The sequence below is a fragment of the Salmo trutta genome, chromosome 6 (genome assembly GCF_901001165.1).
Source record: "Salmo trutta chromosome 6, fSalTru1.1, whole genome shotgun sequence".
Lineage (NCBI taxonomy): Eukaryota > Metazoa > Chordata > Actinopteri > Salmoniformes > Salmonidae > Salmo > Salmo trutta.
Genome location: NC_042962.1, coordinates 51,114,422 through 51,137,868, shown reverse-complemented (window position 1 = coordinate 51,137,868; position 23,447 = coordinate 51,114,422). Strand labels below are relative to the sequence as shown.

General features: G+C 43.7%; 2 protein-coding genes across 5 annotated transcripts; both read left to right on the top strand.

Moving 5' to 3' along the window:
- Positions 1-5,070: 5,070 nt before the first annotated feature.
- On the top strand, positions 5,071-12,540 carry gng7 (guanine nucleotide binding protein (G protein), gamma 7). Of its 2 annotated transcripts, XM_029756822.1 has the most exons (4): positions 5,071-5,608; positions 7,393-7,469; positions 8,141-8,248; positions 8,691-12,540. In XM_029756822.1, the coding sequence occupies exons 3-4, from the start codon at positions 8,168-8,170 to the stop codon at positions 8,814-8,816; spliced, it is 207 nt and encodes a 68-aa protein (XP_029612682.1). In that variant the 5' UTR covers positions 5,071-5,608; positions 7,393-7,469; positions 8,141-8,167; the 3' UTR covers positions 8,817-12,540. The 2 variants fall into 2 exon arrangements, with proteins under 2 accessions (XP_029612682.1, XP_029612681.1); XM_029756821.1 differs by lacking the exons at positions 5,071-5,608; positions 7,393-7,469 and adding an exon at positions 7,693-7,825 and having other exon boundaries at positions 8,691-12,538.
- Positions 12,541-12,905: 365 nt separating this feature from the next.
- Positions 12,906-20,666, top strand: LOC115196191 (interferon-induced protein 44-like). Of its 3 annotated transcripts, XM_029756820.1 has the most exons (11): positions 12,906-13,103; positions 13,320-13,425; positions 13,574-13,963; positions 17,306-17,360; positions 17,526-17,721; positions 18,296-18,448; positions 18,687-18,858; positions 18,934-19,034; positions 19,130-19,138; positions 19,791-19,852; positions 20,068-20,666. In XM_029756820.1, exons 2-10 carry the CDS (start codon positions 13,335-13,337, stop codon positions 19,830-19,832), a joined length of 1,209 nt encoding a protein of 402 aa, XP_029612680.1. In that variant the 5' UTR covers positions 12,906-13,103; positions 13,320-13,334; the 3' UTR covers positions 19,833-19,852; positions 20,068-20,666. The 3 variants fall into 3 exon arrangements, with proteins under 3 accessions (XP_029612680.1, XP_029612679.1, XP_029612678.1); XM_029756819.1 differs by lacking the exon at positions 20,068-20,666 and having other exon boundaries at positions 12,908-13,103; positions 19,130-19,330; positions 19,791-19,850; XM_029756818.1 differs by lacking the exons at positions 19,791-19,852; positions 20,068-20,666 and having other exon boundaries at positions 12,908-13,103; positions 19,130-19,505.
- Positions 20,667-23,447: the final 2,781 nt, after the last annotated feature.

Here is a 23,447-nt window from a genome sequence, read left to right as displayed (position 1 = left end):
GAGTACTTTTGGGTGTCAGGGAAAATGTATGGAGTAAAAATTACATTATTTTCTTTAGGAATGTAGTGAAGTAAAAGTAGTAAAAAAATGTAATAGTAAAGTACAGATACTCCAAAAAAAACTACTTAAGTAGTACTTTAAAATAATTTTACTTAAGTACTTTACACCACTGTGTGCACACACACACCCACACACATAAATACACAGGCATGCCAAGCAGACAGCGAGCAGTCCTCTGTGCCACAGAAACCTCATTATCTGCGTCTCATGCGGCACCTCGTCCCCTGATCCGATGTGATTCTGGTCAAAGTAGTGCACAACTTGGGGAATAGGGTGTCATGAGATTTGGACATTCTGTTTTTCTGCACTGCTGTGTCACCCTGTAACCCTTCTGTTGTGTGCTTCCTATTAGTTTCACCACTCCCCTTCACATCTGTAGATAGCTGTAAATAGCAATTAGAGTTATATAGCTGGAGGTGGATATAGAGTCTATAGAGGATTTAGGAACGTTAGGGAATGGTGACATCATGGCCCTCTTCAAAGGATTGTGGGTAGTGTGGTTCTCCTAGGAGTGAAAAGGTAGAGCTGCCAACTGTGATTCCACAGTATGTTATTAGAATCAGAGAAGGGATGGGCCCTGAGGAAGATCTCTCACCTCATTGGATGAACACCTGGGGGACTGGCCAGAGCCCAAATAGGCGGAGTCCTCCAGAGATGAACCAATGAGAGGGTTTCTTTTTTCACGTGTGTAGTTTAGAGTGCTGGATCCTGTCTTGACAGCCACACACACACAACTAGACTTTCCTCACAAATATATCAATAACATGATTTATGTGAAAGTCTGATTTTGTTGTATGTCAAGTTCCGAATGGGTTCAGAGAGCATTCCTATAATGACTAAGGAATGGACAAAGAGGCTGCTGTATGGCTGAATCAAAACCAAGATAGAAACACACAGAACAGAGCTGATATGATTCTAGAAGAGATTATACAAGCCAGATAGTTGTCTGTTCTATGTAGTTTCTACCTGAAAAAGCCCCTAGAGCCTTTCACTGATGTGTGTTATCAGAAAGTCATGTCGCTGGTAACTGGGTACTGGTCATGTTGCAGAAGAGAAGCGGCACAAAGGACTATGGGAAGAGTAGTTCATTGAGTGTAGTTAATCAGAAACATGTTCTATAAACTCAATCCTACCAGGGATGCAGTTTGGAATTTTTGCATCACCTCAGATTGTACTGTCAGCCCAGAAACAACTCCTAGCCCCTAGCAGTTAAAATATCTGAAGGGACTGGATAGCGGACAGGGTTAACTATTAGGCTTTGGGGAACTTCCGCCATATTGTTTACACTTGTCTGCTCTGCCAAACACAAAATGTGGAAGTGCCTCGAAGTTGTTTCTGGACCGGGCCTCTGAGGGGTGCAATGACTTCTGGGTAGTGTAGTTCTACTAAACTCCATCTCTGTCCTTCCCTCCCTGCATGGCCCCAATAAGTGTTCCTTCCAGCCAGCATGAGAACCAATAAGGATGCAAACTGTGAAATTAACATATTTGTATTTTATTATTATAATTCTTCTGCATTAATAATGGCTTTGGTTTGAAAAGTGTAACTGTTTTTAATCTCTTATTGTTTTTGTAAACATGTTTTTTGTTTGGACTTTTTTTTTTACTTAATGATCATGTATAGACATTTTATTTTATTTTTAAGATGGTTATAATTATTATTATAGCTATTTATTCTAGCAATAGTCTTCCTACTATAATAATGTACTGTGGCAATGCATCCTAACTATAAGATCTTATGTATATGAAGGAATTATCATATCGAATCTGCAAAAAGATTTTCCTAATAAAAACAACAGTTAAGAATCTGCCTTTTGTGTGATATTTCCTTTCACAATGTGTGTGAAATGACAGAAAGATGATCTGGTCTGAGACCTGAAGACTACTGTTGGCTCCTATATTGAACACCTAGGATTTTGCTTAGTGGGCTGACATGGTCTTGCATTGTATAGATCAAGGTTTCCCAAACTCGGTCCTGGGGCCCCCCATGGGTGCGTGTTTTGGTTTTTGCACTAGCACTACGCACTTCCGGCGCCGACAGAGATGGCCGCCTCGCTTCGCGTTCCTAGGAAACTATGCAGTATTTTGTTTCACAAGCATTTCGCTACACTCGCATTAACGTCTGCTAACCATGTGTATGTGACAAATAAAATGTGATTTGATTTATACATACACATGGATTTAGTACTGTAGGTATGTGGTGGAGTAGGGGCCTGAGGGCACACAGTGTGTTGTGAATGTATTGTAATGTTTTAAAATTGTATAAACTGCCTTAATTCTGCTGTGTTGGAAGCAGCTAATGGGGATCCATAATAAATACAAATACTACACCGCTGACTGAAATAATCAAAGCTGAATGATGAGCTGGTTATTGGAATCAGCTGTGTAGTGCTAGGACAAAATACTAAATGTGCACCCGGGGGTGTATAGGAAACCCTGGTATAGAAAAGCGGGTTTGATACCAGGTTGGTTACGTGGACTGATGGTGCGCTCAACACGACTCGGAACTAGTAAATCTCCGACTTCCGATTTCGATGCGTGCAAGACCCCCCCCCCCAAAAAATACCCCAAAAAATAGCTCTGAATGGCGAAAAATAATTTGGAAAGGACATCCAACTCGGAATTACAAGTCAGAAACTCGGGCATCATCCTAGAGCCCCGACTTCTCTGACCTGAAGATCACTGACGTCACGATTTTTCCCAATCATAGCTTGTTTCTTTTCAGAGATCCCAGTTTTCTTGAAGGCACCATGACAACAGCTTGCAGCCTCATACTGTGTCATACTGTTCTCCACTCCCTGACAGCATGCCTGCAAAGCAAAGCACATTCTCTCTTTATCTGCTTGAGGATTCTTCACCCAATGTGGTTGCTATGGCGACTGTGACGGCTACGGTTGCAACGTCAGAATGTGGTGTGACCCAGGTGATGCTTTACGACAGCCGTAGATCTTCTAGGCAGAGAGTGTGTGTGTGTGTGTGTGTCAGGCTGTAATGTAATGTGAGGAGACCTGAGGTTAGCAGCCCCCTGTTGGATCTTAATGAGGGTGACACACACCCTGATAACACACACACACCCTTCACATTCATCTGGGGTTACACAAGCATACACTCTTGATGCCATCTTTGTGTAAGTGTAACTAATTAGCCTCTAACATCACTGACATAATGCTGTTTACATACAACACACATCATTAACACTGTTTTAACATACTCCATCACAAACACAGTTGACCCTGTTTTAACATAGAGACTGTAAAACACAAACACAGTTGACCCTGTTTTAACATAGAGACTATAAAACACAAACACAGTTGACCCTGTTTTAACATAGCGACTATAAAACACAAACACAGTTGACCCTGTTTTAACATAGAAACTATAAAACACAAACACAGTTGACCCTGTTTTAACATAGAGACTATAAAACACAAACACAGTTGACCCTGTTTTAACATAGAGACTATAAAACAAGCAACACACACACACACCCGACCCAGTGGATAATGAAGTTGACGGCCATCTCACGGAGAGAAGTTTCTCACAGGCTCTATGAGTCAGAGAGAGGTGGGAAGAGAGAACAGGGAGAGAGAGAGAGAGAGAGAGAGAGAGTGTGTATGTGTTCCTTTAGTCACCACTCATGAGTCATATATTGTATAGAGAGACTATGGCCATTGTGGTTTCAACACATAACCATGATAATGCTCTTAGATAACATCACATCATTTTAGCACCTACTGGGGGATAGTAACAGTTCAGGGTGATGGTGAGGATTTTAAACCCAGCTGATTTAACAGAAATACAGTCCTTAGTCTTTTGACCAACTGGGTTTAATGCCGGGTCATCTGCGCATCACAAGACTGTGTTCACCCGGTGAGCTAAAGCCTTGGTGGTTTGGTTACTGATCACGTGAGCTTGGTTCTCCAAATGACCTCTGTTATATGCTCATATACTGCTAAACTGATCTAGAGTCCAAATGGTACTGTGAGAATTCCAATTCAGGCCTGATCTAGTGTCCAAATGGTACTGTGAGAATTCCAATTCAGGCCTGATCTAGTGTCCAAATGGTACTGTGAGAATTCCAATTCAGTACTAATCTAGAATCCAAATGGTACTGTGAGAATTCCAATTCAGTACTAATCTAGAATCCAAATGGTACTGTGAGAATTCCAATTCAGGCCTGATCTAGTGTCCAAATGGTACTGTGAGAATTCCAATTCAGTACTAATCTAGAATCCAAATGGTACTGTGAGAATTCCAATTCAGTACTAATCTAGAATCCGAATGGTACTGTGAGAATTCCAATTCAGTACTGATCTAGATTCTTAGCGTACTGCAATGTTCTGTAGTTTGTGTTAGTGCTTCAGCTACATCTGATGCTGCTGCTGCTCACATGAGAGAGAGATGGAGGGAGAGAGAGGGAGGGGAGAGGGGTGAGCAAGAGGGAGGGAGAGGGAGAGACAGAGGGAGGGGAGAAAGAGAAGAACGAGAGAGAGACGGAAGAAAGATGGAGGGGAAAAGAGAAAGGAGAGAGAGACATCAAAGGAGAGGAAATGAAAGCTAAATGTACCATCAGCATAATTTCATACTTCAGTAGAAATGAGGCCAATGCGGTAAATGCTCTCTCCCTCTCTTTCTCCCTCCCTCCCGCTTTCCCTCTCTCTTTCTCCCTCGCTCTCTTTCTCTTTCTCTCTCTCGCTCCCCTCTCCCTGCTATTTTTAGCTCTCTGGTGGATATAAAAAGCCCACAAGAATGGGGAATGACTATAGACTGCTACTGTAGTGGAAAACTGGGCCTGCAGAGCTGCGTGTACGTGTGCGTCTGTGTCTGTCTGTCTGTTTGCGTGATCGGCTTTAGGTGAAAATACGGCAGAGATGTTCTGTCTACCAACCAGGCCTAGTAAGTAGCTTGTATATCAGTCGGAATGAAGTCCTTTCTCTTTGTAAATAACATTGAGTAAGGGCGCCTCCCTGCGTGTATATGTGTTACTGCACCCTGCTGTTTGATACTGTATCAACTCGATGTCCAGATGCGTATAGCGGATACATTGAAAGCAGCTCACACTCCGGACACACACGACGGCAAAGAGAAAATACTTACATGAATATCTGATGTTCGATAGTTCTACATAAAGCGCCACAACCTAAATGTTTGTGCAATTGTACAATGCCGATTGGTTTTCGATTTGGAACAAGGGCCATCTTATTGAACTCCCGTAACCGCTGATCTAGGATCCGCTCATCCTCCCCAATTCTAACCTTAACCATTGGTGGGAAAAACGCTAAACTGAACCTAGATCGTCGTCTAAGGGCAACTTCATCCATTATACTCTGAACCAACCCTTTTTCTCAAGGGGGGAATCAAGTTTGTGTGTGAGAGCGCTAGCTGGCTGTCAGAAGTGGCGGAGTAAGGGAGGGAGGGGAATAGGGTGGACATACAACGCTAGCCAACAGAGGGGGTGGCGTTTGATTCGGTAAAAACCGAGATTGAACGAACGGGCTGTGGAACCAACGAAACTGCCCCTTTAAATCAGGAATACGGCGCATTCGGAGGTGAGTTGGTAAATATCATTCTATTTTATCTGTTTATATCACCTCTTTACAGAACCGAGTACTTATTTGCGGTTTATGTGCTCTTGCCTTCCCGATTTTGGTCATGGAAAAGCAGCGCTTATGGGAAAGAGAGAGTCATCGGTCACGAATTCGGGTTTCCCAAACCAGGGCCGAGAGAGAGAGGGTGGGGAGGAGAGGAACTGGGGGACAGGGTCTGTGCGAGAAACGTTATCAAAACGTCGGTAGCGCACACTGTAGCTGATAGATCAGAGGGAAGCAGCGATGTCTAAAACAGCTGGATGTTTTATTGAGGGAAATGTCAAATTTGCTTAATAGGCTATTTGCAAGACATGTATTATTTCCAACGGGCGAATAGCGTACATAAGCATTCTAACGACATGTCAACAGCCTATTCTCCGGCTGAGATTCGACTATGCAGTAGGCCTATAAGTGTGTGTGTGTGTGTGTGTGTGTGTGTGTGTGCGCGTGGCCGAGGAATAGGACACACTGTTCCATCCGTCAAAATGCCCGCATTGTGTTTTCAATCGGCAGAACAGGCTTACTGTGGCATGCAGGGGCAACACACACACACACACACACACACACACACACACACACACACACACACACACAGAGACCCATGTAGTCCATTATTGGGCATTTACGCGTGTCGCGTCAGCTATAGGGTCCATATTGGATGCTCAACCATTTCATTAGTCTACCAGTGGAATCGCCATGAACTGATAAATCCCGTCTAATCAATACCGTGTATTGTCTAATCATGTCAGCCTACTAATGTGATGGTCTATACTAGCACACTGCACAAGACACGACGATACTGTTTCTAACTGGCTATTCGTTGGCCTATAGGCCTGGATATAATTCGGAGGGTCGAAAAATAAATCATATAGGCTGTCAAACAATGCTTCAGGTCACTTACCCTTTGTCTGGGAATGAGAGAATGTACCCTCGTCGGGAAAGTTTGAAACTAGTTGGAACGTCAACAGGCGTATGAAATTAGCTCTGTGGTAACAGGTGGGCTCAGTGGATAGGCCTACAGTTTCTGAAAAGTATTAGCGGATATGGCAGCACGTATGACCGTTTTCTTTGCATGCCTTCCATTTTATCATGCGCATTTACTGCCTTTAAACTGTCAAACTTTATATATAGTTAGTAGCTCATACATGATTTACTCACACACACACACACACACAGACACACAGACACACAGCCCTAATTAGAGCCATTAATCTCAAGGTCCTCCACAGTAGAGTAATTACAGTAGGACTCCTGAGAGAGAGAGAGAGAGAGAGGGAGGGAGGGAGGGAGAGAGAGGCCCATATTTTCTGGTGAATAGTTTGGTACAGTACTATATTTTACAGCCCTGTGACAACATGAATGTATTGAAACAATGGGAACTTTCTAGCACGTGACACAATTAACTTGTTTCTGTGAATCCAAAAGAAATGAAAGACAGTTATTAATTACTATGTAGTTGCAACGTGTATATGACTATAAAGTAATAGTCACCAAATGTTATATCTACAGTACCTTCATGACTCCAGTATCCCTGCACATTGTAAATATGGTTCTGGAACTGACCCTGTATATAGCATGTTTACTTACTTATTGTGTTCTTCATATTTCTTCTTATTTCTCGTGTGGTTTTTTTCTAGTATTACATTGTTATTGATTATCGCATTGTTGGGTTTTGAGTCTGCAAGAAAGGTATTTCACTGTACTTGCGCATGTGATATTAAAAATGTGAAACTTCTTCTCTGCAGGAGGTGAAGGTTTACAGCTGACCATCTGACCTGAGGTCACAACCACTTCTGTCCAGCTGAATGACCCAACTCACCTGGTCAGCCCATCCCCTGTAAACACACCTGTCCCACCTGGTACACCTGTCTACCAACCCAACACACACCTGTCCCACCTGGTACACCTGTCTACCAACCCAACACACACCTGTCCCACCTGGTACACCTGTCTACCAACCCAACACACACCTGTCCCACCTGGTACACCTGTCTACCAACCCAACACACACCTGTCCCACCTGGTACACCTGTCTACCAACCCAACACACCTGTCCCACCTGGTACACCTGTCTACCAACCCAACACACACCTGTCCCACCTGGTACACCTGTCTACCAACCAAACACACACCTGTCTGGCCCTTGGAGCAGACTCTGATCTGCACACCATCCGCTAGGTATGTGTGTGTGCGTGTGTGTGTGTGTGTGTGTGTGTGTGCGTGTGTGTGTGTGTGTGTGTGTGTGTGCGTGTGTGTGTGCGTGTGTGTGTGTGCGTGTGTGTGTGCGTGTGTGTGTGTGTGTGTGTGTGTGTGTGTGTGTGTGTGTGTGTGTGTGTGTGTGTGTGTGTGTGAGATTTAGGACAGTAAATGTACAATCAAGCCTGAGAAAAAAAACATGATGACTGTAGCAGAAAATCACGAGGGCAGTATAAAACTGCTTTTAAATGATTTCTTTCTCTCCCCCCTTCTCTTCTCCCCTCCCCCTCTCCATAGTGGGGGTGTGTGTATTGATGGATCAGGATGTCAACCAATAACAACATCGCCCAGGCCAGGAAACTGGTGGAACAACTGAGGATCGAGGCAGGGATCGAACGTATTAAGGTGTGTGTCAACGCTAAGGTTTTTATTAGCATGTAAGGAGCAGTCCACTGTAAGGAGCAGTCCACTGTAAGGAGCAGTCCACTGTAAGGAGCAGTCCATTGTAAGGAGCAGTCCACTGTAAGGAGCAATCCACTGTAAGGAGCAATACACTGTAAGGAGCAATACACTGTAAGGAGCAGTCCACTGTAAGGAGCAATACACTGTAAGGAGCAGTCCACTGTAAGGAGCAGTCCACTGTTACCAAAGCATCACAATATCCCTCTCCCTGCCTCCTTTCTCCCTCTCTCTCCCCCTCATCCTCTCACCCTTATCCCTCTGCTCTCTCTCTCCCCTTCTCTCTCTACCCCTCCTATCTTTCTCTCTCTACCCTATCCCCCTTCTCTCCCTCTCCCCCTCCTCTCTCTCTCTCTCTCTCTCTCTCTCTCGCTCTCTTCCCCCCCAGGTGTCCAAGGCAGCGGCAGACCTGATGAGTTACTGTGAGCAGCACGCCCGTAATGACCCGCTCCTCGTTGGCGTCCCAACGTCAGAAAACCCTTTCAAAGACAAGAAACCCTGCATCATCCTATAGCTGCACACTCGTCTCTGCCCATCAGACACACACACACCTCTGCCCACACACACACCTATGCCCACCCAAACACCTCTGCCCACACACACACCTCTGCCCACACGCACACTCCCACCGGCTGACTCTGCAACAGCCAACAAGGCCCAGCTCTGTCAGGCTATACATACCACACACACACACACACACACACACACACACACACACACACACACACACACACACACACACACACACACACACACACACACACACACACACACACACACACAGAAACGAAATAGCCACTCTGGAAAAGCGCCATACTCAATAGCCACAGCTAGGGGGCGGTGTCTGTGTTTACAGACCACATTACCACATTAGTGATATTAGCCCTGAGTTGTGTCTCTGTGGTGCTGAGGGTAAGCCTGCACTAACAGCCCTACCTGATACTGGTTACTGACTCACCCACAGAGATAGTGACACTCAAGTGGAGATGGCAGATTTAATTGAAAAAGGGATTAGGACAATTATCTTAATAGGAATCCACAGTCGCCTACATGAAGTTATAGGCTGATGTATAGCATGTATTTTAGTGAATCTATGATTTGTTGATTCATTGATTAATCGATTGATTGATAGCATGTATCTGTGTGCTGTGGAGTGAGGGGTGTAAGGTACATGAGGGTAAGGAGTGAGGTGGGGGTGTATGTGTGACCAATCTGGTGTAAAACCTGGGTCGTCCGTGTGATACAAGATGTGTTAGCCCTCTCAGCTAAAGCCTAGCCATTAGCCGTGGAAGCTAATACAAGTCTTCAGGTCTCAGGCATGGTTACCCATCACTAAACCACTGTGGCTATACATGGTGTGTTTGTTAGCCATATAGTGGCTGACTTGCCACTGACTTGCTAAGTATCACAATGGGGATGGCCCCTTCCTGAAACCTTGGGTCAACGGTAATGTCAGTGTTTCCACAAGACATTGTGTTTTTGTGAACATGGCATTGAAACACTGAGCAGGTTGGTGGTACATGCTGCATATGTACCCACTGTGTTTAAACCCGGATCATCTGCAATGCCACAAGACTGTGTTAGCCCACTGAGCTAAAGCATAGGCTACATACACTCCCACTCTAGCGACGGTTATCGATCAACAGTGTTACTGCTTTGGTTTTGAGTTCTTGGTCAGTGGGTTTTCTATAGGCCAAAACTCCAGCTGTGTCGACTTGTGGATTAAGTTGCCCCTATATACTGATCTAAGATCAGTCTTGTGTTTTCCCTCTAATGGTAAAGGTTAGGATTTAGAGAGGGTATTCTGATGCTAGATCTGTGTCTAAAAGGCTGCGTTTACACAGGCAGCCTAATTCAGATCTTTGTCCACTAATTGGTCTTTTGACCAATCAAATCAGCTCTTTTTCCAATAATAAGGCTAAAGATCAGAATTTTGCTGCCTGTGTAAACTCAGCCTAATGAAACTTCTTTCTTGAGTACTGAGAGGCTAACTGTGTTCAGGTTTTTAACCCCAGAAGTATATATATATATATGTTTTTTAATTAATTATCGTTTCAATATTTTGTCAATTTATTGCCATACACTTAGCAGATACTGTAGGTTTCCATTCACTCCTTAACTTTACACTTGAGGCAAAAGTTTACCTTAACCACAGATCTAGGATCAGATTATCATCCCCAATCTTAACTTGAACCATAAGGGGGGTGTACAAATATCTGATCCTATATCAGTGGTTAGATACATCACTAGTTCTGCCAATGAGAGCAAGCATCACATCATGGGCTTTGCTTATTGGCTCATCGTGTGTTCTATTGAGGAACAGGAGCAAATTACAAAGTGGTGTCCCGTGTCCCCACCTCCACAGTCCTATTCCTCTACTCCCAAACCAAACTTGATTGTAAAAAATGTAAAAGACACTAGAGAAAATAAAAACAAAAGTGTATAAACTTTCTTTAAGCCATGTGCAGAAGTGATACGTTTTGAGAGTAGCTGTTTTGGGTTTGGTTTGAGTTTCTTTCTAAATGGAAGCAGGTCAGTCGAGTATTATTATCGAACTGTACAGTGTTTGTAAGATAAAACCTAGGCCAGAATTCAATCAAAGTACATTAAACTTTTTCCACCAAAAAAAACAAAATGCGCTTTAATTGAATGTCAGCCTGTTGCAGAATCTTTTCTGTGGACGTTCAATTTTTGCGTAAATATTTCCCTTCTGTTAGAATTTAGTCTGTTTCCTCATTCAGCTTGAGGCAGGTTCTCACACACACGCACGCACGCACGCACACACACACACACACACACACAATCCCCTAGTGACTAAATGGGGAGCCAACCACATCTACAAAGCAGTGGCGTGGCCGTACTCATAGCATAGCTTCTTATACACAGGCTAAGCACTGTGAGAAACAAACCTGAACCATTAAAACACTGTCTCTCTCTCTCACACACAGAGAGAGAGAGAGAGACATACAGACAGAGAGACAGACAGAGAGACAGAGAGACAGAGAGACAGAGAGACAGACAGACAGACAGACAGACAGACAGACAGACAGAGAGTTTCCTAATGTCTTTTAAAAGTGATTATCTGAGGGAGAATATTGTTATTTCTTAATTCATTCATTCCACGGACGGTTATTTTGATTGATTGGTTGTTTGATTGATTGGTTGTTTGATTGATTGATTGTTTGTTTGATTGATTGGTTGTTTTATTGATTGGTTGTTTGATTGATTGGTTGATTGATGGTTTGCCTTGTTGTGGTGTATTGTGTTGTATGCTGGTTAGGACCAGGAGTTTTACCTGGTCAGGTCACATTGGTCAGGAACAACATTCTAGCCCTAGACTTGAGAATAGTTGAGAGTATTTGAGTGAACAGTCTTAAAAGAAGACACAAAGCTCCACAATGGAAGTCTTGTGGTGCTCCCATTCCCACATCATTCACTACAGCTGATCTAGGTCAGTTTAAAGTTTTCTCCCCCTAAAGATTAGGTCAGGATTTGGGGAATGGAATCTGATCCTAGATCTTACCCAGTGCAGAACGCTAGAACCCTAAAACAAATTTCTGTCCCTAGACACTGACCTCGGGTCAGTTTTACCTGGACTCATCATTGTGTTTTTTTATCTCCTGTGTATGCATATACAGTATGTATCTCTGGTAACGCTTTGTTTTGCGGTCCCCTTTAACTTGGTATTTGCTTAGAAATAACACGGTAAAAACATTTGTTTCGTTGCAAGCGAGGACTATTTGGTACCAGGTTGAAAGTCCCCATTGTTACCACAATGTGTTCATTCCAGCTGGGACAGGACTGTAACGTAAAGCATTACCGTATCTTTTTGCCTTGATTAATTGTGAATGATCAGTTATAGATTATGAAGGAAATATAATATCTATTTTTTTGTATCTGGTCGCTCTGATGTGCCATAATTCATGTTTTCTTGCACACTGTTCATATTTTACAGTTAAATACTTTACTGTTAAGACTTTACTGTTCATATTTTACAGTTAAATACTTTACTGTTAAGACTTTACTGTTCATATTTTACAGTTAAATACTTTACTGTTAAGACTTTACTGTTCATATTTTACAGTTAAATACTTTACTGTTAAGACTTTACTGTTCATATTTTACAGTTAAATACTTTACTGTTAAGACTTTACTGTTCATATTTTTGTGGATATTGCTGTTAAAAAAAGATGATATTGAAAAAGTAGACAACATTAATAAAAATATAATAACACCTGTGTTGTTCTGACCTACTGCTTCTCTTCTTACACACACACACACACACACACACACACACACACACACACACATCCACACCTAAGAATTGTACAGGTCATTTTAAAGTAGCCTAAAATAGAATTACAGCTGATTGTCAATGAAATACCATTATGTTTTATTTCTAAGCCATGAGCAATTCCCAGTCTTCTATCCTACTGTAGAAGCCCTGGATTTCCTGACATGACTTGTGGAGGGAAGGCTACAGGCTGTGCAAGTTGCACTCTCTCTTTCGGGCTGCACATCGAGATATGCTACTAAAAGAAACGCTAACCCCGACGACCGGCGTGCCAGCATGCGGCGCACTAGCGGTCCTTTCCTGTATTGCAAACAAAAAGAAAGGGAACTTGAGTGACTCAAAGCAGCCGAAGTTTCGGTTTTAAGAAAAGGAAAGCTTGAAACGTCTCTGTTTTATAGTGCGCGGCCTGGATATTGTGGTTGATTATACTTGCTGTGAATGATTGAAGCCCAGTAGCCCACTGCATTAGAAGAGTTATATTTCTAACACGAGCGTCAGTTACAAACGGTAAGATCACCTACATCATCATAACAATCTAAAGAAAGCGCTTCAAAATAAAGTAATTCTAACAGATATTTGTGTGGTAGCATCTATGAAAATATGAGTCTGTCTAATCTACATTCCTTTCGCTCTTTCCTCGGCGTGTGTCTGTACAGTGAGGTGAGGTTAATCAGTATGATCATGTGTTTCTGTTACTATTTATTGCTGGTCTTTCTACCGCAGGTCCTTGGCGACGTCATGAGTGGTGTGAAGTCCAGTCTGTCAGTAGAACAGGAGAGAAAGCTGCTGTCTCTGTTCAGCCATGTCAGACTCCACCAGCTCTACAAAGGTTTGTCGGAACAATGGACTTCTTTTTAATGGCAGCTTTTTTATTTATGAGATTCGTTTTATCAGGCCTGCAATGCAGGCAGAACAGAACAATTGCTTCAGTAAAAGGTAATAAAGTACTTTTCTATTATATTTTGTTCTGCTCAAAGCCAGCGTCCACAGCTACATGCATTCAGCCTTCCACAACCGCTGTGATGGCCAGGGACCCACCGTACTTGTGGCCTACAACAAGTCTGGGTTTGTTTTCGGAGGTTACATCAGTAAGGACTACGCCCAGACTGGACAGGTGATCAACGATGATAAGGCCTTTCTCTACAGCATCACCGACCAGAGAGAAAATCCACTGCGTGTGTCCAGTACCAATGGCCAGTACGGTTTCACAGATGGAAAGCATGGTCTTAATGTTGGCGTCTTGTGGTTTCTTAATAATAACACCGCTACAGTTCAAGTTGTTGCAGGGAACAACTACACCTTTGAAGGGGAAGAGATGCATGGCAATGACCTGCAGCTGACAGAGTGTGAGGTGTACAGAGTGGAAGGTGAGTGGTCTTTTATAGCCCCTACTCCCTAGGCACTACTGAAACGATTGGATACATGTAACCAATATGGCAAAATATTAAAACCAGTCAGAAGGCAATGTGAATATAATCAAATCAAATGTTATTTGTAACATGCACCAAATACAACAGTGAAATGCTTACTTACAAGCCCATAACCAACAGTGCAGTTCAAGAAAGAGTTAAGAAAATATTTATTAAATAAAGTTAAACAAATGTAATAAAAAGCAACACATAATGTAATGAACACAGAGAGCTGGTTTCAAGCGCAGCAGGTGTTTATTTGTGAAGGACCACAGGAGGAGGCAGGTAGCTGGGTCCAGGGGCAGGCAGAAGGTCATACACAGGGTGTCCAAAAGGGCAATAGTACAGGCAGGGAAAAGGCTAGTAATGTAGTCCGGGAGATCAGGCAATAGGTAGATAACAGGAAATCCGATAGGCTAAAGTACAGGCAGGGAATAGGCAAAAAGGCGTCATAGTGAGGCAGGCAAAAACTATCATACACGGGAGGAATAAATCACGAGGATAACCAGAGCTCTGAAGGATGTGTGTCACATGTGATAATGACATACAGGTGTGTGAACAGGTGATTAGAATTCAGGTGATTGGGATCTGGAGAGTGAGCTGCTTTCAGGGATCTAGGTGTTTGATGGTGTGGGCTGGAAAGTGAGCTGCGTTTAGGGGATCTAAGTGTTTGAGGGTGTGAGTTGGAAGCAGACATTACACATAACAATAACAAGGCTATACACAGGGGGTACCTGTTCCCGAGTCAATGTTTGGGGGTGCATGTAAGTCGAAGTAATTTGTACATGTAGGTAGGGGTAAAGTGAATAGTCCGGGTGGCCATTTGATTAATTGTTCAGCAGTCTTATGGCTTGGGGGTAGAAGCTGTTATCCTCTATGGGTTAGCGTCCCACCTACTCAACAGCCAGTGTAATCCCGTGGCGCGATATTCAAATACCTTAGAAATGCTATTACTTCAATTTCTCAAACATATGACTTTTTAAAGACAAGACTCTCGTTAATCTAACCACACTGTCCGATTTCAAAAAGGCTTTACAACGAAAGCAAAACATTAGATTATGTCAGCAGAGTACCCAGCCAGAAATAATCAGACACCCATTTTTCAAGCTAGCATATAATGTCACATAAACCCAAACCACAGCTAAATGCAGCACTAACCTTTGATGATCTTCATCAGATGACAATCCTAGGACATTATGTTATACAATACATGCATGTTTTGTTCAATCAAGTTCATATTTATATCAAAAAACAGCTTTTTACATTAGCATGTGACTAGCATTCCCACCGAACACTTCCGGTGAATTTACTAAATTACTCACGATAAACGTTCACAAAAAACATAACAATTATTTTAAGAATTATAGATACAGGACTCCTTTATGCACTCGCTATGTCCGATTTTAAAATAGCTTTTCGGTGAAAGCACATTTTGCAATATTCTGAGTAGATAGCCCGGCCATCACAGGCTAGCTATTTTGACACCCACCAAGTGTGGTACTCACCAAACTCCGATTTACTATTAGAAAAGTTTGATTACCTTTGCTGTTCTTCGTCAGAATGCACTCCCAGGACTTCTACTTCAATAACAAATGTTGGTTTGGTTCCAAATAATCCATAGTTATATCCAAATAGCGGCGTTTTGTTCGTGCATTCAAGACACTATCCGAAGGGTAAAGAAGGGTGACGCGCCCGACGCGTTTCGTGACAAAAAATGTCAAAATTTTCCATTACCGTACTTCGAAGCATGTCAACCGCTGTTTAAAATCAATTGTTATGCGATTTTTCTTGTAAAAAAGCGATAATATTCCGACCGGGAGTCGTTGTTTTCGTTCAAAGAGAGAGAAAGTAAACATGGTGTCGGCTCGTGCACACGCCTCCAGTCTCATTGTCCTCAGATCGACCACTATCCAAATGCGCTACTGTTTTTCAGCCATGGCCTGCAAAGTCACCATTCATCATTCTGGCGCCTTCTGAGAGCCTATGGGAGCGTTAGAAAATGTCACGTTATGCCAGAAATCCCCTGTTTTGGTTAGAGATGATCAAGAAGGCCAAGAAATAGTCAGAGAGAGCGCTTCTGGTTTGGAATCTTCTCAGGTTTTGGCCTACCAAATGAGTTCTGTTATACTCACAGACACCATTCAAACAGTTTTAGAAACTTTAGGATGTTTTCTATCCAAATCAAACAATTATATGCATATTCTAGTTACTGGGCAGGAGTAGTAACCAGATTAAATCGGGTACGTTTTTTATCCGGCCGTGCAAATACTGCCCCCTATCCCCAACAGGTTAAGGAGCCTTTTGGACCTAGACTTGGCGCTCCGGTACTGCTTGCCATGCGGTAGCAGAGAGAACAGTCTATGACATGGGTGACTGGCATCTTTGACAATTTTTTTATCCTTCCTCTGACATCGCCTATTAAATAGGTCCTGGATGGCAGGAAGCTTGGCCCCAGTGATGTATTGGGCCGTTCATACTACCCTCTGTAGCGCCTTACGTTCGGATGCCGAGCAGTTGCATACCAGGCGGTGATGCAACCGGTCAGGATGCTCTCAATGGTGCCGCTGTATAACTTCTTGAGGATATGGGGACCCATGCCAAATCTTTTCAGTCTCCTGAGGAGGAAAAGGTGTTGCCGTGCCCTCTTCACGACTGTCTTGGTGTGTTTAGACCAGGATAGTTGTTGGTGATGTCCACCTGGCCATGCTGCTGCTCCAGTTTCAACTGTTCTGCCTGCGGCTACGGAACCCTGACCTGTTCACCGGACGTGCTTGTTGCACCCTCGACAACTACTATGATTATTATTATTTGACCATGCTGGTCATTTACGAACATTTTAACATCTTGACCATGTTCTGTTATAATATCCACCCGGCACAGCCAGAAGAGGACTGGCCACCCCTCATAGCCTGGTTCCTCTCTAGGTTTCTTCCTAGGTTTTTGGCCTTTCTCAGGAGTTTTTCCTAGGGAGTTTTTCCCAGCCACCGTGCTTCTTTCACATGCATTGCTTGCTGTTTGGGGTTTTAGGCTGGGTTTCTGTACAGCACTTTGAGATTTCAGCTGATGTACGAAGGGCTATATAAATAAATTTGATTTGATTTGATGTGGACATCAATGAACATGAAACTCGCAACCCGCTCCAATACAGCCCCGTCGATGTTAATGGGGGCCTGTTCGGCCCTCCTTTTCCTGTAGTCCTTGATCATCTCCTTTGTCTTGCTCACATTGCGGGAGAGGTTGTTGAAGCAATTAGTGTATTTATTAAATCAGTTGGGTTTTTTTTGTCTCAATTTCTGGCAGACTGTGGGGGCCGTCTGAAGACTCCTTGGAGGAAAATTGACTGGGAAGGATATAGGTATCCTGTCTGTTAAATCTCAAAAGCAGTTCAAAAATCATAATACTATGCAACTACTGATGCATCTAGTACCACTTCTGCTGTTCCAATGAATATACTTAAATCAATCATTCGTCTGTCACCCATCTCTCTCTTCCTTTCTCCATCCATCTCTATCATTAACAGCACCAAGGACCGCCTGATGGACTATATCAAGAACTATAAGCCTGAGGTAAAGTCTGTGGTCCAGGCCAGAGTTCTGCTGGTGGGTCCGGTCGGGGCTGGCAAGTCCAGCTTCTTCAACTCCATCAACTCTGTCTTCAAAGGACATGTTACCGGGCAGGCTAACACCGGCAGCGCAGGCACCAGCCTCACCACACAGGTACTGTTTGTATACCCGCATGAGTGTGTGTGTGGTTGTATCTTAAAGATGCAGTCCGGGATCTTAAAGGACAATTCTGCCACTTTTCACCTCATATTTATTATCTCCAGCACCAAATAAGTGTCTACTTATGGGAAAATTGTTTCTATGATCTGTGATTTAAAAATACAAAAAGAAATGTCTTAAAAAATACTTCTCTGTGACATCACGGGCTAGGATTAAAGGTCAAGAAAACTGTACTTTTCTAAACCTGCAGTGAGTTTCTAGCCAGAGGGAGGGTATTTTCTTGCTCCCCACGTCACCACAAATCTCATAGTTGTTTGAAAACCGCTGTTTAAGTTTTATTGACATATTTTTTTTATGTCATCAGGTAGAACTTTATTATTATAAAAAATATATATTTTACATTTTAAAACATACCATCTACCCCCCCCCCCCCCCCCCCCCCCCCCCCCGGATCCCGTTTTGGTCCATGAGCACTACTTTCAAAACTACTGTCTGAAATTATACAAGCAAGGCTTATGGAACATCCCTATTGTACTGGACTTAACATTCCAAATCTCTCTCTCTGTAGTTCCGTACCTACAGCATCAAGGCAGAGCAGGGTGGGAAGGCTCTCCCTCTGGTCCTGTGTGACACCATGGGCCTGGAGGAAGGACCCAGCGCAGGGCTGGATATAGACGACATCAACAGTATCATGAAGGGCCACGTACAAGACCGGTACCAGGTGAGTAAAACTGGCAAATGGTAGCAGTGGAGGCTGTTGGAAGAAGACAGAATGAATAGAAATGTATCAACAGGAGGATTTCATGTGTTTGATACCAATCATTCCAGCCATTACGATCAGCCTGTCGTCCGAGTTAAAGTAGCACCAGCCTCATGGTAGGGAAAGCATGTGGTTGAAAGTACAGTAGCAGTAGTAGTATATTTATCTTGGGGGCTGATGTCCTGTTTCTCTCCCCCAGTTCAACCCGTCCATGTCTGTCCAGGCGGATGGTGTCGGGTTCTGTAAGTCGCCCAGCCTGAAGGACACGATCCACTGTGTGGTCTACGTACTGGACGCATGCAAGGTCACACTGCTCTCTGCCAAGATGGTGGACAAGCTCGCCGCCATCCGCAAGGGGATCAACAAGCTGGGTAAGGAAGGAAGTGAGTGCGCGCGTGGGTTTACATGTCTGTGTATGTGTGTGTTCATGTGTGTTGTGTCACTAGGTGTTCCCCAGCTGGTCCTGCTTACTAAGGTGGATGAGGCCTGTCCTCTAGTGAGAGAAGACCTGACCAACATCTACCTCAGCCACTACATAGAGAGGATGGTGAGTGCATGGCTGAGAGCGCATGGCTGAGTCTGGAACCCTATTCTCACATAATACACCATGTTTAACTACAACAGTGTGTGTGTTTGTTTCAGACCCGTGAGGTGAGTGTGTGTCTGGGTGTTTCCCAGTCCTGTATCCTGCCAGTGAAGAACTACAGTCGGGAGTTTGAGCTGGACATCCACACAGACATCCTCCTGCTCACTGCCGTGGTCCAGATGCTTCGCTACTCTAACAACTACTTTGATGACATCTATCAGGCTGTGGAACAGAAGTCTGAGTGGCTAGGGTATTAGGTGTGATACTGATCTGAAGTCAGTTTGGGATTTTACCTTCTAATAGTTAAGGATAGGATTCTGGGGAATACACTGATCCTAGATGTGTTTAAATGGCAACTTTTAGTTATCGCTTTATAAACCTTTTTGTCTTAATTCTCCGAGGCTATTCCATTCTGACTTTGCCCAGTTACAATTTAAACTGAGTATATCAAACATTAGGAACATCTTCCTAATATTGATGTTCTTAAGGTGGTGGACACACACGGGAAACTGTTGAACTTGAAAAACCCAGCAGTGTTTCAGTTCTTGACACAAACCGGTGCGCCTGGCACCTACTACCATACCCCGTTCAAAGGCGTTTCAATCTTTTCTCTTTCCCATTCACCCTGTGAATGGCACACACACACAATCCATGTCTCAATTGTCTCAAGGCTTAACAATCCGTCTTTAACCTGTGTCCTCCTCTTCATCTACACAGATTGAAGTGGATTTAATAAGGAACATCATTGAGGGATCATAGCTTCCACCTGGATTCACCTGGTCAGTCTGTCATGGAAAGAGCTGTTCTTAATGTTTTGTCCACTCAGTGTATATTGTAATTAGATACAATATGTGTATGTAGTGTTGTCTGCAGACTCTGTACTGCTATTGGTCAGATAAGACATACAACTGTATACTGCTCATTGTACTTTGTTCAATACAGTATTTTCATTTAACAAAACTAATTGCTGAATAAATATCTGTTGCATATCTAGGGCCTGACTCACTCAGACTTGCTCTACAGTTGTCCAACCTTTCAGTAAGACAGAGAGAGACATCCAGCATAAGAGACATGTGGAGATGCAGTCTGGTACAAACGGCAAACAATTTCACAACAATAATTGAGTAAAAGCAGAAAAGTGAATCCTTTTAATGAAATATTAAGGGAGTATGGTAAAAACATGAATCAGTAACAACAATGTTGATAATGTCTTGAATAATGAAAGTAGCGTGATGGAAAATGTTATATTGTGCGAGAAATAGCCTTGAAAATGTTCATCTTGTCTGAGTGTCATAAATAATCCTTGGTTCCTGCCTGTGCTTGGTAAAGATATGAGAGCGGGCGACATGAGCCCCTCCTTAGGACCATCTGGCAGAACACCCAGAATATGTTTTATAAGTTAAGATAGCCAGACGCATGCCGGAACCAGCCCTATGAACCATGCCTATGTAATGTGTCTGTAACCAGTATATAAGAGAACTAACAGGACTGCCCTGGGGCAGCTTACTTCAGACCGGTACTTTATGCATCTAAGTTTGACTTTAACCTCCCCAGCTTGCTGTTATTAATAAACAACGATTCATGTAATATTGACTTTGAGTGTCCCTGTGTTGAATTTCCACAACAGTAGTATATTAGAAGCTGGGGAACGGGACTATAGATGGGGAGCCCCACCTCTGGTGGACTAAAACCTGGAGGAGTACTGGTGAGATACCTCAATCCATCCGGACCTTATTAACATGCTAGGTTAAAGTAAGGGTTTGCAGAGAAGATAGATACAGACCAACAACATATAGATGCAGGAAACCTATATGTGGTTACATTACTAACACCTGGTTTTCTGAGCAGTCTTTCTAATTATTAGGACATGTAAACACCTTAATTGGGGTTCCAGTGGCGTATTTCATCAGTGCATGTTCTAGCACGAGCCGAGCGAGCCTCCCTCAAGCGCGACTGACGTGTGTTCGGAACAACTGAATGTATGCGTCTTTCTCAGGAGTTTTCACATACAAACTGTATATGTCTGAACTCCGAATCAAATATTCTACCCAAAAATATAATGGTTGCTGCGGTAGAACGTTTATTTTGATTGCCGATTTTCTGCATTTATCCGTGTGCCATCAGGTAGCCTGATTTCAGATGTGTCCATGCAAACAGGATTATTAGGGAAATAGTTATTCTAAGCAAAGCAAGTAAACATTTGAATCGAACTATTATATTAATCTGGCTATCCACAACAATCGCATGATTGTGTGCATGTAACAGTACTTGTCTCTGTTGGCTCAGGTTTGGGGCGGGGCCGGGGTTTAGATGCATGCAGCTCTTCCTGCTCCTCCAGCTGGTTTTTGAAGAAGCTGTCAGCATAGTTCAACATCTGGTTCAGACTGGGCGGGCAGGGTATCAGTGTTCTGATCCTGCTCACACTCCTGGCTGTAGTTGTTCACTGGTAGAATACAAGACACAGGAATACCCAGCGACGCATTTAACTCGTGGGTCTGAAAAACACACAAACACATTTAGCAATTACTTAAAGGGATAGTTCACCCAAATTACAAAATTCTACGTTGGTTTCCTTACCCTGTTAGCAGTCTATGGACAAGGTATGACAGCAATCAAGGCATTGGTTTTATTTCCCTGACACGGTTTCTAAATGCTAACATTTTAGCATTTGTGGCACAAATCCCATTCAAGTCATTGGACCGTTATTATTAGGACGTAACGCTCAACATGTCCAAATCATCCAAAAGTATCTCAAATTGATTGTGAAGCTCAACAAAGTTACGTATAGATGATTTGAGCATGATGCGCGGAAAATGCTAATATAGGTCCCATGACTTGAATGGGATTTGTGCCACAAATGCTAAATGGGTTCTGTGCCACAGATGCATTTGGAAACCGTGCCATGGAAACTAAACCGAAGCATGGATTGAGGTCATACCTTGTCCATAGACTGCTTACAGGGTAAGGAAACCGATGTAATTTTGTAATTTGTGGGAACTTTACCTTTAACTTAGCCAATTAGCACTTTGTGTTGATCTTTAACAGCCATGCAGTTACATGCAATTAGTAAACATCTCACCTTCCTCTTTATGTAGTGGCTGAGGTAAACATTCTGCAGATCCTCTGCCACCAGGCGGCAGGCCTCATCCACTTTGGTCAGCAGTAGCAGCTGGAGGCCTCGTCCACTTTGGTCAGCAGTAGCAGCTGGAGGCCTCGTCCACTTTGGTCAGCAGTAGCAGCTGGAGGCCTCGTCCACTTTGGTCAGCAGTAGCAGCTGGAGGCCTCGTCCACTTTGGTCAGCAGTACCAGCCGGAGGCCTTGTCCACTTTGGTCAGCAGTACGAGCTGGGGAATGCCTGGGATCAACATGCAGTGGGAAATAATGACTCTCAGGAGGATTGCATATGAGAGCAATGCATTTCATGTAATGTTTCACACTGACATAGGAGGGTCTGAATAGGATATACAGTGCCTTCGGAAACTATTCACACCCCTTGACTTTTTCCACATTTTGTTACATTACAGCATTATTCTGAAATGGATAAAACAATAATAATAACAATCCTCAGCAATCTACACACAATACCTGTCACGAATCCCACCGAAGGTGGCTCCCCTGCCTGCTCGGGCGGCGCTCGGCGGTCGTCGTCACCGGCCTACTAGCCGCCGCTGATCCCTTTTTCCTTTTCGTTTGGTATGTCTTATTGTTTGCACCTGTTCCTCATTTGGGTCTTTTGATTTTGGTTATTTAAGCCTGGTTAGCCCGTCCAGGTTTGTGCGGGATTATTTAGCGTCAGGTTGTGTTTTGTATTTGGATGTGCTGGCGATCTACTACTGTTATATTTTATGCATGCTGTGCACCTGTTCTGGGCACTTTGCATTTTTTCCACGCCGGTTGTGTTGGCGTCGATCGTGTTGTGCTTTATTTAATAAACACAAAGTTCCTTACCTCTGCTCTCTGCGCCTGACTCCTACCACCACTCCTAGCAACTACTGACAGAATCCCGCACCAACTATGGAGTCAGCAGGAGCAGCCTCCCCTCCTCTCCCATCGATGGAGGAACGGGTCCTCCACCATACCACCATCCTCCACCGAATCGGCTCAGCGATGGACCAGATGATGGAGAGGATGGACCGATGGGAGAGGAGTGGCCTCCCTGCCGCATCCCCAGCACCTATTCCCCCTCCACCATCTACCCCTCCTCCGACGTCCGGACCCGGAGCCCTACGCCTGGCTCTCCCCAGGGAGTACGATGGAGCGGCGGCTGGGTGCCAGGGGTTCCTGCTGCAGCTGGAGTTGTACCTGGCTACCGTTCGTCCGACTCCCTCGGGAGAGGAGAGCGTAGGCGTCCTCGTCTCCTGCTTAACGGGACGT